Genomic DNA, 15,822 nt, shown 5'->3' on the forward strand with positions numbered 1-15,822 from the left:
TGCAGTAGAGGGCAGGTAGAAAACATAGAATGTTGATGTCAAGATATCCCCAAACTGCTAGCAAGAAAGAAGAGGGGCACTTAGAAGAAGGACTGGAGGTATGCAATGGGGTCTGAGGCTTGACCCTGCCGCATGGGTGGTAGGGAGGGGGGGCAGAGACCTCTCCCAAAATTGGGTTGGTGGACTAAACGAGCATATGCCAGAGCCCATTCTACCTCAGAGGCAGAGTGAGGGGATTTGGGGGGGTCAGTCCCTGAACGTGCCTGGCATACCTGTAATAGTGGTACCACTGTCTGTCGGGACCATGCCTTCCAAGCCACTTGTCTGGCCAGAGTTATTTCTTCTTTCTGAACTGCTGGCTCCAGAAACCAATTTGACCTCACCGGAGATCCCAGATGGTGGAAACCGGGATGCCATAGGAGAGGTGAAAGAGAGCTAGCCCACTGGTTAAAACGGCAAAGTGCTGTTGACTTTCAAACACAACATTTTGATCTCCGATTGTGGTCTTCCACACTACCCTAAAATGTGATGGATGAGATAACCCATTAGATTGTCTAATGTCACAGGTGGCCTTTCGAATTTGTGGACTCAACAAGAGAATTCAAGGTTTTTTTAACAACAGAAATTGTGCAGCTTATTTATTGTTATGATATTCAGGTTGTTTAATGTGTGATAGACACCTGTTCAATGTAATGCACTAGGCTAGAGAATGTGTTGGAAAATATGATAATGGGGATCCCTCTGGTCTTCTTTAGGCTTTCCCTTCCTAGCCCAGGCATTCCTAAATCCCAGGGTTCCCTACTAACGATTGGTAAAACCTACTATCTATGTCTACATGGTAATGAGGGACTAAAGGCAACAGCCTTATCTAGCTGGCTCCATCTAGGAATTTTCTAGTCATTCCCTATCCTAATGCTCCCCAGGATTGTGAATGTGGCCTTTTAGAAAAGTCTACCCTCAGTCGCTCACTTTACTCCGTTCCCTGATCTTATCACCTCCTACCATTCCTTTTTCTTTATCCCACTGTCTCTCCTTGCGCTTTCTACTCCCCCAGGTCTTCCTTCATCATCTCTCTCTCATGCCCTCTCCTGCGCTCACCGTCCTTCTCCCACTCTTCTCACCTGACTCTACACCCCTCTCCAAACCTCTCATGACACCAGTCTCCCACACCTCCTCACCCCTGACTACAACTCTCTTCTCCCACTCCTCCACCTGGTCTCTTCGGCCACCTATACAGTGCCCGGCCTTACCCCTGCAGCCCACACGTGGCCTATCCTTCTGTCTCCTTTTATACTGTGGTCCAGCTGGTTTGGTCTCCCCCTTAAATTGGCTGCAGTGCACAGCTGACCTTTGGAACCAATCTATGCCCGTCTTTTCCACCAGGGCTGGGTTACTCAGGTGAGAGGCTTTACAAAAACCTTGAAGCCCCTCACCCTTTTCCAAAACGGTTTTGGAAACAGTCTCTGATGACATAGCAGTGAAGAGATCAGGCTGCTTATTCTCCCTGTGGCTTTCTTCAGGAGTTGGAGCGTTTACATTCTGTGCAATCTCTGGCTGCAGGCATTTTGAACTGAGAACCCAACTGTTCTCATGGCTCTGGATCAGATTTTCTTATTTGCTACCAGTTGCACTCTGGTAGTCCTGCAACAGAAGAGAGTGAACCATGGCCAGCAAATGTACTGGGAGGCAGTGGGTGATAAAGAGTGGTACCATTGATGGCATCTGTGCACATGTGGGGAGTCAGTGACTGGGGAACTCACTTTGAAAAGGCCATGAACTTGACCCAGGCACACAACCTCCTTCCATAGAGCCTTATAACAGCCTCTACTAATTCTGTTTCATTAAAAAAAAAAAATCACTCTCAATGGCAGCTTGCCTTATCCTCTGTACCCAATATTCGTCTTTGCCCCGCTTCAACTTTTCCATAATCATGGGGTTACTTACATAATAGGCATTAATTCTCATCCCCCCTTGCTGTGATTCCCTGCCCTAGATCTTTTTGTATACGGGGTCGTGGTCTGAAATGCCTCTCGCCAAATATTCAGCTTTCTTGACTCTTCACATGAACACTCTTGGGAGGAAAAAGTAGTCTAATCGTGAGAATTACTTGTGTGCATTCGAATAAAAAGAGAAACTTTGTTCCTGTGGGTGTAGATCCCATTGACTGACTGAATGTATACAGTTACGACCAAGGGGAGTCCTGCCTCCCAGTGTATAATAATCTGTCCTTCTCTGGTTGTACCGTATCGTTGAAGTCTCCTCCCACCACTGTCATGTCTGCCCCAAATTTCGTCAGAAGTGTCTGCACAGAATTCAGCAGTTCCACCTGGATGGTCTGTGGCGTGGGTTCCAATGATCAGAACATATCTCCCATCCCTGCCCCTTTCCACCCTCCCAATAAAAAGATGGAGATTTCTTTTAATCAGAATGGGAACACCTCTTGATCCCCTGAAGTACCCTGCTTGTTCCACCACTTTATAATGAGTCCTTCCCAGGAAGGAACATGCCGTACCTATAATGTACTTCTCCTGTAGGAGGACTATATCTGCTGTGACGAAGGCATGGTATCCACAGCAGACACAGACACAAAAGATGCAAGTTTAAAAAACCTTCATTTTGTAGTTTACTGGGGTTGGGGAAATTTCTAACTAGACCGAACTCTGAAATGGGAGTAATCTCGACAATAAAATAAACAACAAACGAGCCCAAGTCAGTCTAGTCAAAATAAAAAGGCTGATACTTAGAAAACCTAACCTTGCGCTCCTTCTCAAATGACAAATGTGTAAAGGGACTACAAAAAGGAAAAGTAGTGTCTTAAAAGAAATGTCAGTATGGCTTAGGTAACAACTCCCTTCCCCACGTTCAGAAGCACAGGGTCTCGAGAGTTTCTTAGAAAGGATAGGTGGATGGGACAGTTCTGTCAGTCTTGCACACTCTGGCTTGCTGGTACAATTCAACAGATCAGGCTTGGACGTCAAGCTTTTGACAGTCTAATAAATTCTCTAAGCGTTGTCCGGCTTACCACAAATACACAGTTCTTCTCTTGGCTTTCACTTTGCCACTATTCAACACAGGCTTCCCTCTGCTGGGCTCGAGCCAGTCTTTCTCTTTTACTGTCGAAGACTTTTGACACTGCAAGGATTTTACGTAGTCCTATGCGTGACCACTTCAACCTCCTTTTAAACAATTTGACAATCAACAATCTTCACCACACCAACACTCCTTGGTAATTGGAGTTTTGCTTTATCCCTCATGGCATCTTTCAAAGTTAATTTGCCTTCTTGGGATCTTTCAAAGTTAATTTGTCTTCTTTGCATCCTTCAAAGTTCATATAAATTTATTTTCAATTACTCAACTCTTGTTCGGGATCGCAGTTTCTTTCTTGCCTTCGTTTCAAGCTTTCAAAACATTTCACAGAGACTTTCAAATGTGCGATTCCGCTTCGCAGGACCACTCTGCTACTTTGTACACTTTTCTTAACATTGAATCATTGTTCCCTTCATTACGCGTTTTATCGGCACACGCACAAACTTCAACTCGTGGAAGCACTTTGAAGGTTTCTCTTCTCTGCTCACTGGTTTTCGGTTGTGGAACCTTTATGATTTCCCAAAAAGATGGAATTCTCGCCAGGCTCTCTCTCGTTCTCTGTAGCAGCCGATCAACCCCTTGGCCTTCCAACTTCCATAGCCTGGTGCCCCTCAGCCCCGAAAGAGCTGTTCCTTCTTGGATACAGCCTCGCTCCGAGCGTGTCTGTGCGTGCCACCTTTTATCTTGACAAGGAGTGTTAACAAGTCACAGGTGTATCTGATTCGCATATCGTGCCTGACTCTGTCTGATCTCATTAGAGGGACAGAACCATTGCAAGTCAGTAGAGGTAATCCTCTTGGCCTCATTCCTCATCTTCCTAGGCTCAGTTGTGTTGTCAATGTGAAGTGGGGAGGAATTATGGGTGTTGTAGTTTCCCATAAAATAAGCAGGTAATGGGTCAGATGGGTCAAGGGAAAAGGGGATACCATGTCTCACTATCAGGTGCTTCACCCCCACTCCCTGAGGAACCTCTAAGCTTGTCCAGCACCAGGGTCGGAATCCAAAAGTGATGGCCTTTCCCTGGCCACCTGAATACGGATCCCCGGGGACCAGGCTGTGAAACACACTCTTGTTTTTCACAATGCCTTCTTTTCATTCAGGTAGGTCATCATCAGGCCCATCTTGATTTTATCAAGGAGTCTGTTCCACGTCAGGCACCTGAGGGAACTCCCAATCATCCTATCCGAGCCCTAAGGAGTGGCTAGTGTGTGTATCGACCTTTACTCATATTCTGGGGAGACAACCAAGGACCCACGAGGTTGTGGGTCACTTAAAACATGATATGAAATCTTAATTGTGAACTTACCCATGAATAAACAGATGAGTGGAAGACTGCCTTTAGAATACCTTTTGGGCATTTTGAGTATCTTATGATGCCATTTGGTCTCATGACTGCCTCGCCCATCTTCCAGAGATTTATGGAACAAGTGTTTTTCGGATATGCTCTTTTATTTTGTTATTGTCTATTTAGACGATATTTTGATTTACTCCCTGGATACACATCTTCAACAAGACCATGTAAATCAAGTCCTGGCTAGATTATGCAAAACTCATCTTTTGGGTAAGCCAGAAAAATGTCTTTTTAAACAACAATATATATCTTTTCTGGGCTACATTATACCACCTAGTGGGATTGCGATTGATCCAAAGAAAATAACAGCGGTGTTGAAATGGGTATACACGCGTTTCGTCGCCTGTATTTACATCGTGGGACTTTTCATCGCCGACCCTTTCATCGCCAAATTTTTGTTTTTTTAACATTTTTTTAGGGGGGGGTGTTTGTGCGGGTTGGGGTATGTTTATTTAAGTAAAGGGGATCGGGGGGCGCAGCCCCCCGTAAAAAAAATAATAAATACAAAATAAAAATGTTGGCAATGAAAGGGTGGCGATGAAAAGTCCCACAATGTAAAATCAGGCGGCAAAATCACGTACAAAAACGTTGAACTGGCCTACGCCCACCTGCGTAAAAAATATCCAAGCGTTTTGGAGTTTAGCAAACCTTTACAGAAAGTTCATTCCAAATGTATCTGAACTTGTTATGCCAATAACCAGTCTGCTCAAAAAAGGGTGTCTTTTCAGTGGAGTGATGCAACAGAAACAGCCTTTTGTTCCCTGAAACAATTGTTCACAGAAGAATTGATATTGTGACAAAAAGACGTGAATGAACCCTTCATAGTTGAAAGAAATGCATCAGAAAAAGCTATAGGTGCAGTCCTAAAACAACTACAAGAAGACAATGAAGGACATCCTATTGCCTACCTTTCCAGAACTTTGAAATAAAGTGAATGCCATTATTCAGTGATCGAAAAGGAATTCCAAGATATATGTCATGCCTGTTTGGAGTGGCGTCATCTCCTTTTGGGCTCATCATTTCCATCTCTAATAAGAACAGATCATTTGCAAGCTCTACAATCCCTAGAATGTCGCAATAGTTGGCAGGCTAGATGGGCCTTCTTTTTTGCTCATTACCAATGCAGTCTCACGTATATCCCTGGAACAGAAAATTGTATAGAGGATGCTCTTTCTCAGCAACATAATCTGGAAAGCCCCTTTAGTATAACTTACAATATAGTTCTACAGGACAAGACATATCTTTTTTGTGGATTCCTTTTTGACACAGATTAAACAAGATACGATTAATTCACTGGAATATTTACATCGAGCCTAGTCCAATCCTTGGCAACTAGCTAAAAGGCATGGTTCTCTATTCAAAGAACATCGTCTGTTCATCTCCTCAGAGAGGACGAGCATCCACATATTACGGAGCTGCCATGACTCTTTTGCAGATGATCATAGAGGAGTTACGTACAGCGTCAATTGTGGTGGTCCTCATTTAAGAGGTCTGTTCTGCAACACATGAAAAACTGTTTTTTATGTGGCCAAACAAAGCCATTAAAAGGAAAACCTGCGGTACTTCAATCAACACACTGCGCCAATTAGGCCATGGGAAGTTATCTCCACAGATTTTATTGTAGAACTACCACCCCTCCAGAGGTTGTACATTGATAATGGTCACTGTAGATGTGTTTTCAAGAATGGCACATTTTTCACCACTACAGAAGCTGCCTAATGCACAGCAAATGACTCATGTTTTCTTTATGGACATATTCAGGCTGCATGGGCTAACAAAAACCTTAATCTCTGATCGTGGTTCCCAGTACGAGTCAAGATTTTGGTCAGAGTTATGTCGCAAAACAGGAATAAAAAGAGCACCATTATCAGGGTATCATCCTCAAAGCAACGGGATCACTGAAAGAATCAACCAGACCCTTGAACAGTGTTTATGTTGTTTTTCTACACAGGTACATGATGATTGGGTCACTTTACTCCCTTCTGCTGAATTTTCCTATAACAACACAACACATTCTTCCACCAAGTACAGTAAATAAATGTGTTCCTACGGATTCTAAACAGCCGTCTTTCCTTCTAACCCTAAAGAACAGTCCAATATTCTTTCAGTGGAACACTGGATCTCCAGTCTCCATTCCTTTCAAAATAATGCTATGCGTTCTCTCTCTCAGGCTTAGGAAGCAAAAAAAAGATTTGCAGACAGCAAGAGGGAACCTGCTCCAATTTATTCCGTGGGTCACCAGGTATGGCTTTCATCTAAGTACTTACCTCGTCATTTTTGTCCCTCTAAATTGGCTCTGATGGTCTTTGGTCCCTTTCAGATCGTACATGGGGTTAACCCAGTTTCTTTTCATCCCCAGTTGCCTCCTTCTTGGAACCCGATTCATCCGGTTTTTTATGTTTCATTTCTGAAGCCTCTCTATGGTATGTTATGTTATTTGGCATTTATATAGCGCTCTATATATCATTCGTATGACCTCAAAGCACTGGTGGGTTGCCCTTAGGGACCGAAGTCCAGGTCAGTAGAGAGAGTAAGTGTCGTAGGGTGCGTGGGTGCACCAGTAATGTGAGCAGCTGATGTAATTGCCTGGTGGTAGCTGCATCCTAGTGTTAGGTGTGATGGTGATGTTATCAGTTGAATGTGTGCAGTGTGGTGGCTGGACACCCAGACTTGGTTCTGGCTTCGTTAGGCCTGTAGGGCGCTTATGTGTGCAGCTGGCCGGTTTGTCATGGATATAGCTGCGTTTTATTAGAGTGATGGGTTGTTCATGGGGTAGTGTGTGTATGTGAGCAGCTAAGCCGAATTTAATCGAGGGGTATAGCTGTATTCTAATTGTGTGATGGTGTAGAGTAGAGAGTGAACGGAGTGATATTATGTGACATGATGGTTCATCCATAAAGCGACTAAGCACAGTGCACTTCAAAGTGCTAGATGACAAGGGGGGAACAAGGGAGAACGCAAAGGCACTCCCATAGGCCATGAGCAGCACGAATGTGAAGACTAGCTACTGTACTCGGTCTTGACAACCCAGACCGTGTACGTGCTAAGGCACAGACAGGAGTGCATGCCTGGGATTGGTACATGGAGACCGGAGGGGCAGGGTGCACAGCAACATCGAGGGGGGCGGGATAGGGGCAAACAGGAAGCAAGAAGGGGCAAGAGGTACAGTGAGACAGCGGTATAAAGCGTCACCAAGGAGTGCAGGGGGGCATTTTATCAGGGTGATGAGGTGTTCATGGGGTAGTGTTTGTATTTGAGCAGCTAGGCCGAATTTATCGGGGGGAGTAGCTGTACTCTAATTGTGTGAAGGCGTAGGGTAGAGAGTAAGCATAGTGATATGATATGATATGATATGATATGATATGAAGGTTCATCCACAAAGCGCCTAAGCACAATGCGCTTCGACAATCAACTTTCTACTCCAGGACGATTACCTCCTGTACCGGTTGTTCTTGATTCATCACCTGAACATGAAGTAGTCAGCATTTGGGACTCCCGGTTTTGGAGAGGCGGTCTACAGTACCTGGTGGAATGGAAGGGATACCCCCTTCAGATAGATCATGGGAACCTCAGTTCTTTATGCATGCACCACAGTTTCTTCGCCAATTCCATCGTCTTCACCCTGGCAAACCGGGGGCATGCTGTCATGATTCGCCCATCTTGGTCTTTATGGCATAGGTGGCGTTTTCCATTGAAGAGAACGTCTTGCATTCTCCTGGTAAGATGGTTGCCGCTGTGCATGTCAATTCTGGGATACCATTTTCTTCCTGGTTCTGTGGTTCCTGTTCTCAGTGGAACCCACATTTCCATGGCAACGTTATTCGCGCTGGCTACAAACAATCCAGCCATGTACACGCAGCGCGTCTCAATGCTAAGGTATTTGTGCGTAGCCCTTAGCCCAGCGTTTCTTTGTATTCCACGACTCTGCTTTCCTAGTTTTCCCTTACCTTTGTTGCTTTGCCTATGTTCCTGGCTCGCTTTACTCATCATCACCATTATGCACTTCTGCTTTTTCCCTCCTCTTTGCTTCCATTTTCCCACCTACTTCATCCATTCCCACTTTACACTGCAGTGTCGCTTACCTACCCGATTCTGTTTCTGCTGCTGCCGGCTGTGTATTTCATCTTACTTTGGATTCCTGATCCTGCTTTCTTCGTGGTTAGTTTGCATGCCTTTTGGGACTCCTACAACTACCTCACTCACTGCCATCATCATTCAGGACACGTTTCCTGCTTCATCCTCTCTGCAGACTTTGGACTTCACTACTTCCTTGTTTACCCATTGTACGTATCCTGAATCTACTCATCTGCAAAACATTATTTTTGGATCTTGGACATCTACATTCAACAGTGTATTTTTCCCCCCATTTAAGGTTTTTTCCCATCTCTGCACAGAGTCTTATTTTGGGTGTCACACAACCCAGGTTCTATTATAATGGGCAGCGTGGCGTCTGGTGAGAGGGATTCATTTCTGCAGGACTCCAGCCTTCACCAAAAACATCATCAGAAGCATGTGTCTTCATCATCCCTGCACGCCTCCCCTGAGATGAGCAGAAAACCTTACATTTAGGGGTGCGAGTGTCCTTATTTGCTTGCTCTGACCAAGTCGGCTGCCAGAATCATCTTCTTGGTTGTTCATGCCTTTTCATCTAAACCGCTGATCTGCAGTTATTTGTTACACTGTTTTTTTACACGTCCCCCCCCCCCATGATTTTTCCCTTCTTTAATTCTCTGCCCTTGCTGGACTCTTGGGTCTTATCCCTAAGCTGCTGCCATTGTGCATCCATCCAGTCCCAAGCCTCTGTGGGGGTCCGTGAAAAATCTCCCTCCCTGGGGTTAGCCACTCGAAGGGTAGCAGGGAAAAGCATGGCATATTTTAGTTCCCGTTCTCTCAGCCTTCCCTTCACTACTTGAATGACTTTGGACAGTCCAGGAAGACCCACCCATTCTTTAAACCATCCGTTGAGGTTGAGCTACATTGATGGTCCCTCTGACCTTTAGGCAAACCCACTATTCTAATGTTGCTGCGACGGGCCTTGCCTTCCGCGCCCTACACCTGTTCTTCCAGGGTCTTTCTCCTGTTCCCTAGATCCTGAATATCCTTCCCCATGGGTGTGACTGAGTCCTCCATCTCTGATATTCTCGTCTCTACCTCTCCTACTCTACACGAGACCTTCTGTAGATCCTCTCTCAACAGTGTGACTGAGTCCTCCATCTCTGATATTCTCGTCTCTACCTCTCCTACTCTAGACGAGACCTTCTGTAGATCCTCTCTCAACAGTCTGACTTCAGATCCAATCGCATCAATCTTCTGTTCCAGTGCGGTTTTGGCTTCCTGGATTGCTTTCAGAATCTCCTGCATCGATTGCCTCAGCAGCTGTTCATCCCATTGCCGTGACCCCCATCCCTGCCCCCATCTCCGGTGTCACTCTACCTCCAGGTGTGGATGTAGTGTACAGGGCTATCTTGGCATGCAGACTCGCCTTTTAGTTTTTTTCTTTGCCCATGTCCCTACTGTCTCAGGTTGCGTAGAAGCTCACACTACCCTCTATGCTAAGCAGGGCCACGCTTTATGCCTCTTTTAGCTAGTGTCAGGGTCCGGATCATATGACCATGATGTTGCCTCTTTCCCTTAGTGGGGTGCCATGCTTCGCCTGCCTCCTTATATATGATAGTGTTCCCTCTCAAGACTCACTTCGAGGGGACCGCCAACCAGGTCACCAGAACTCTCAATGCTGGACCCAAACTACTGCGGGCTCAGTCCGGTACCGCAAGTGCAGACCCCCTTCAGGAGGGTGCCAGGGAAGAGGGCCAAGGGGACAAAAAGGCAGTCATCTACCACCGCACTGACTGCTACAGGCTCTTGTCTTGCCCTGTCCTCCTCCTAATATTCTCACTCACTGCCGAAGTTGCCACGCTGCACCTAAGGGTCCCGGGAGGATGGACCGCCCTTCTTTATGGGCTCTGATGTCTCGGTGTAGATTGATTCATCTTCAGTCAGCTTGGTTGCTTTTTCGACACTGCTCCCGCTTCTCCAAAGTGTTCCTGCCGGAAACCACCTCCACACAGCTGTGGGCCTCTGCACTTCATTGGAGGGTGGGGGGTTCCATCTAATAATGTCCCCACAAAAATGTCTCCTGACAAAAAAGTCACTGTTTTTTGCAGAGACATTAATACATTGAACATGCGGGGGACACACCCGCAACCCCTGAATGTTCTTTTTTTTTTTTTTTTTTTAAAGGGGAGCAGGGGACATCCCCGCAACCCGTCCCCGTACGTAATGTCACCATATATTGTCGCCAATCGCTTTTCCTGGCGACATTATATATGGCGACATTATGTATGGGGATATTATTACCCGATACCGTCAATGTGGGTCTCAATCGCCAGAGTTCCTCCAGGGCTTCCTCCTTACCGTTCTTCACACTGCACACACTGGCTCCAAGGGATCCCTTGACTTTCCCAGTGGATTTGGAGTTATTTAGAACGCCTTATAGGATGTTACGTGGCCTCATCCCCATCCATCGGAGCAGAGAGAGCTCTCTATGCGACTATCTCATGTCACAGCACAACAGCGCCACCGGCGCTTTGCCTATTAAGCACCCACCCTCTTCCAGACGATTGTTCCCCAATTTCCTGTCTGGAGCAGTCTTTGGTAGATTACTACTGTGGTCTCTCCAGTAACCGCCTGTCCTCTCTGCTTTCACATCCTGGAATCCCCCTTGGTGGAGTCCCTGCTTTGCTTTCTGCATATTAAAGTTCTAATTATTTGAATAGAGTTCTATTCTGTCCTAGGCTTTGGTAATGGGATCCTAATATTTCATATGACTCTCCTGTAGGTGGATTTGTAAGCAAGAGATTTTTATCTTCCTTTAAGGCTGCTCTACCCCTCTCCTGAATTCTTGGTACTTTGGAACACTGAACTCTCAAATAGTTTTTCTGACTCAATGAGTGGTTTTGCAATTGGGGAACAGATCCGATCAAGTGTTTGCCTAAAAGTTGGAACCTTCCTTTATTTGATATGGACCTTTTTCCAATTAGTCTCTTAGTGTGTGTCTTCATGGCCCCTGGTTGAGGTCCTTGCGGGCTGCTTTGTTTTATTGTCTTTTCCTTACAGATTTGGGGAATGGGTTCTCTAGTTTATGAACTTGGGAACCCTAGAAGGTATTTCTAACAAAGGTCCAGGGTTGCCAATGTTCCTCTCAAAGGTATGGTGTTGGAGATCAAGAAAAGGCCAAGAGTGTGGAAAATCTTTCCTGTGAATCGTTTACTCATTGGTGTTCTTACTTTATGGCCTTGAAGAGAGTTGCAAGACATTCCTCTTTCTTTTCAATAGACTGCTCACAATTGTGTGTTTTCCCGGTTTGTGTGTTGCAGTCTGGAGTACCCTCTACAGTGCCAAGTTTGAATGCCATATGTGTTATTGTAACATGGCTGTCTGTCACTTTATTTAAACCTCTATCTTACCCAGTCTGCCTTACCATTGCATTCACAAGGAAAAAAAGAATCGGCACGATAACATTCACAATGTAAAAGAACAACTGAAACTACCGACTATCAAGATGATCATATGTTTACCTGAAAAGGGCATCTCAGCACTCTCGCTGTCCTCAGAATCCCAGTGATTCCCAGCATTTGATGTCTGTCCTATTTCAAACTCTAATATCTCAGGTTTTACATTCCCAAAGCCTGATCAATGAAAAGACAGTATGTTAAAATGTGCAGTATTATATTAGGAGGAGACTGTATCTCATTACAGTTTATCAGAACTCAACTATATTTAAAAAATGGCATCGAAATGACATCAAAATTTCACTTCATTAGCACATTGCGTCATTAGGATGCCTTTCCAATCAGACTGCTCAAGCACGCGTTCCATTGTTCGCTCACTTTCTCAAAAAACAAAAATAAATGAAAATACAAAACTTCACTTTCCACCATTGTCTCCTTTGTCATCGATCCTATTCCACATCAGCTGCACTACGGTTACCATGAAATGGAAAGGGAGCTCTTTCTTTCGAGTTCTCTTTCGGTTTCCTTTGTCTGCCATTTTGGATTGCATCTGCATATCATTCAAGAAGGAACGCACAATTTATTCTATGACATAAGGAAAATGGATGCATATGGCCAGCTCACCACCAGTCTCCACTGTCAACAACAATATAACAATCAAATGTGGGGTAAACCGGACATTATCTCTACTACTTTCACTCAGACTGGCAGGTTATTTCTATTCAGTATAGCCTGTAGCCGCATGTATTACTGCTTAAATAACTAAAACAGTTAGATTCTCACTTCAAGATGCCTGCAGCCATAGACAGCATACAATGGAAAAGAAATTACCTGAACACATAAAGCACTTTAAGTAATCAATTACCTAATAAATTACTTGATCACACTTATCAAAACCAACTCACATGAACTCTGACAGCTAACAGTCAATAGTTCATAAGGAGACATACTGCCAATTTTATTTAATAGAACCATCAAAAACCAAATGGTGTAGAAGAGTTGAAACCTAGAAATTCATGCTGTACTCCTCACTTTAGGTAGTAGCAAGACTGGTATGCATTTGGGGTGTGATACAGCAAGGTGGTGCTCTTCTTTCACCCCATTTCTTTTGTCTTTTTCTGCCCCCTCTCTAACTCCTTTGATCCAGATGCTGCTTTGTCACTCCACCTGCACCTTTGAATACCTGCTGATGGCCTTGCTTTGTGATCACGCACTGCCCCATATCAACTCTACCTGCATGCATGGCCCTTCACCCACCTGTGACATGGTCATGGATAGGATCCTGTTAGAGCGGTGCAGTTGTGGGAAGGGGGACCTCTATGGCCAGCTCTCAGGGATGCATGGAGCTGTGTTTATAGATTGGTGCCTCTTTCTCTGAACCGATGCCCATCAGTCTCTGTACTGGCCAGGCCTCTTTGTCTACTCTTCCAGGTTGTTCTCAAGAGACTCCCGTGCCCAGAATTCACCAGACACCTGTGATAGATAATAGGTCCTGGAATAAAACACCATTTTGTAAATAAACTAAGACTACCACAACGTCATCTGGATGAAAAGGACATCAGGACAACCAGACTACACCGCTAAATCACCTCGGAAGTCCCTGAGGGAGCTAGAGGGGTAAATCCACAGCCTCTAGGCCCTCCTTAGGCCAGGGATAGAACAGGCAGTAGGAGTAACCTTGCTCTAGAGAAATGACACTGCAGCATAACATGTTGGAATATGGAGATCATCCTAGAGAAGTGTGAGCCCTCTCAAAGGATAGGGACAGGGTGGGGGGGTATACGGATCCCACCTAGACTGCAATCCCCAATTGTTTATTTTCATAACTTATTGGATTACTCTTGTGACTCTATAAGCACCTTCTCACGCACCGCTACTTCATGTTGGAGAGGGCCCAAATGCCAATGCTCCCAGGCTTCTCCCCTGAACTTTCCTGCTTGACAGATGCCTTAACTGCTCCGCCACCGTGTCAATCAGCTCTGGGATTCCAGTGATCTTCAACACCTTGGAAAACCCCAAAGTAGCCGTCAAGGCAGTGGATGGGGATTTCGATTATTGGTCATTTATATCACGCTTAATTCCGGACTTCTCCTGCTTATAAGCACCGGACTGGGGATTGAACTCATGTGGCAGAGCATCATCTTGTTCCCAAGTTGAGTGTGTTGCTCCAGGTATTCATTACACTCTGTAAAATGCACACATCTTTCCATTTAATGTGATGTCAGTTTCTGTGTTGGAAAGGGGGCCTTAGTCACATGAAATGAAAGATACCAACATGGATTTGAATTTCAAATGCAGGGACCATTTTCAGGGTGCTCAGCATTTTGATGCAGGGCAGTTTCAATGAAAAAGGCTACTTTTTGTCTCTCAACCAACAATGTGCCTTTCTCTTCTGCAATCTAGTTCCAGTTTCCATTGCAGAAGTATATTGGGGGTCAGTACAAGGTTGCTGCTCGCAGACCTTGGCGGCTGCCCCGGCACCATTCGTGAATGGTGCCTGTGCATCCGTCCTCCCCATTGAGTCCAATGGGACGCGAAAGGGAATGGGGAGTAATATTTTCCGGCGCCCGGCAATGGGCAATTACCAAGAGCGCCAGGGCCGTAATGCCCCGGTAAGTCCTCATTGCCAGGCACCAGAAAGAAAATGACTCCGGCGGCAGCCGTGCCGTTTTTACCAGCATGGCTACGGCCGGACTCATAATGAGGCCCATTGATTTGAGTTAACAAGTGGCTGTGTGGCAGTTTTTGTGTGTGTGTTTCCCATGTCTGCACTGTTTAGGCCCAATGGGATTTCCTTTTATTTTTGGTGAAATGTATCCCACAGCTTGCACTCTAAGATGGACTTGGCAAAAGATGTTTGCCTGTTCTTTGGACATATTGTTTCTTGGCCTTCTTCCGGCCCTCTCTGGGCCGGAATTGCCTTATATGGAATGCCTATTCCAGGGGAAACCTGCTGATTTGTAAGCTAAGTGGCAGTCTGGGTGTATGGCCAAAAATGGCGGCTGGGACGCTCTGCTCCCAGTACACATCCTGGTGCTGAATGTCTGTTGCTGGACAGAATATGTGGACAGTGGTTATGATTGGATAGCCACTGCCAGTTTGAATGCTAATTTGAATGGTACAGATCCTTATCATACTCTCGTGCTCTGCCTTTTATCCGTGTGGGGAAGTGTAATGGGAGTCAGGTGTGTGTAATGGTCAGTAATTGCCTGACCATTGTATTGGGACAAGTAAGGTATACGGCTCGGGTATTAGTCCGTTTTCTCTCATAGCGAGCGGTTCGTGAGAAAGTGTTCATGTTGGAAAAGGGGGGCGGGGGTTGAGTTCCTAAGTACCCTACCTTGTAGGATGGGGTAAAGGTATTACAGGGAAGGGCATACTGCGTCTCGCCATCCGGTGTCCCACTCCCCACTCCCCGAACACCCCTCTTCCAGGTGATCCTCCCACACTGATCCACCCCCAGGAACTAGATCCAAAAGCGATGGCCGTGTCCTGGCCACCTGGATGACAGAACCCGGGGACTAGCGGGTGAGACACCTTCTGGTTTCTCATATACCCTTGCCCTACGCAAGGTGGATATACTTGGTCTTTTCCAAGGCCGTCTAAATTTAGGAACGTGGAAAGAACAAGGAAAAAATGTATCCAGGTGCTCCCGCATATTCTGTGAGTTTCATTTCCTCCGGTCTGGTAGAGACGGGGTGTTCGTATTTGCTTCCCGAAGGTATCCTACAAATTGCGATCGAGCAGGTGATTTTGTCATTAGGTATTTCTGGGGTTTGAAAGTTACATCCTGGCAAATGGTAAGTTGCTGAAATTCGGTTTCTGTCCACTCCCATACCGGAGAGGTTTGGGAGCAAACGTCAGGTTGCAACA

The 15,822-nt window shown here is 45.6% G+C and overlaps 1 protein-coding gene across 6 annotated transcripts in view; it reads right to left on the reverse strand.

Annotated features, from left to right (window-relative positions):
* LOC138581113 (uncharacterized) overlaps positions 1–15,822 on the reverse strand; it is a 399,583-nt gene that overhangs the window by 298,344 nt on the left and 85,417 nt on the right. For all 6 annotated transcript variants that reach the window (XM_069652198.1, XM_069652197.1, XM_069652199.1 and 3 more), the window contains exon 3: positions 12,016–12,126. In XM_069652198.1, coding sequence (XP_069508299.1) covers positions 12,016–12,126 — 111 coding nt within the window. The remainder of the gene's footprint in view (positions 1–12,015; positions 12,127–15,822) is intronic.

This window comes from Ambystoma mexicanum, chromosome 3p (assembly GCF_040938575.1).
Source record: "Ambystoma mexicanum isolate Mex_15411 chromosome 3p, UKY_AmexF1_1, whole genome shotgun sequence".
Classification (NCBI taxonomy): Eukaryota; Metazoa; Chordata; class Amphibia; order Caudata; family Ambystomatidae; genus Ambystoma; species Ambystoma mexicanum.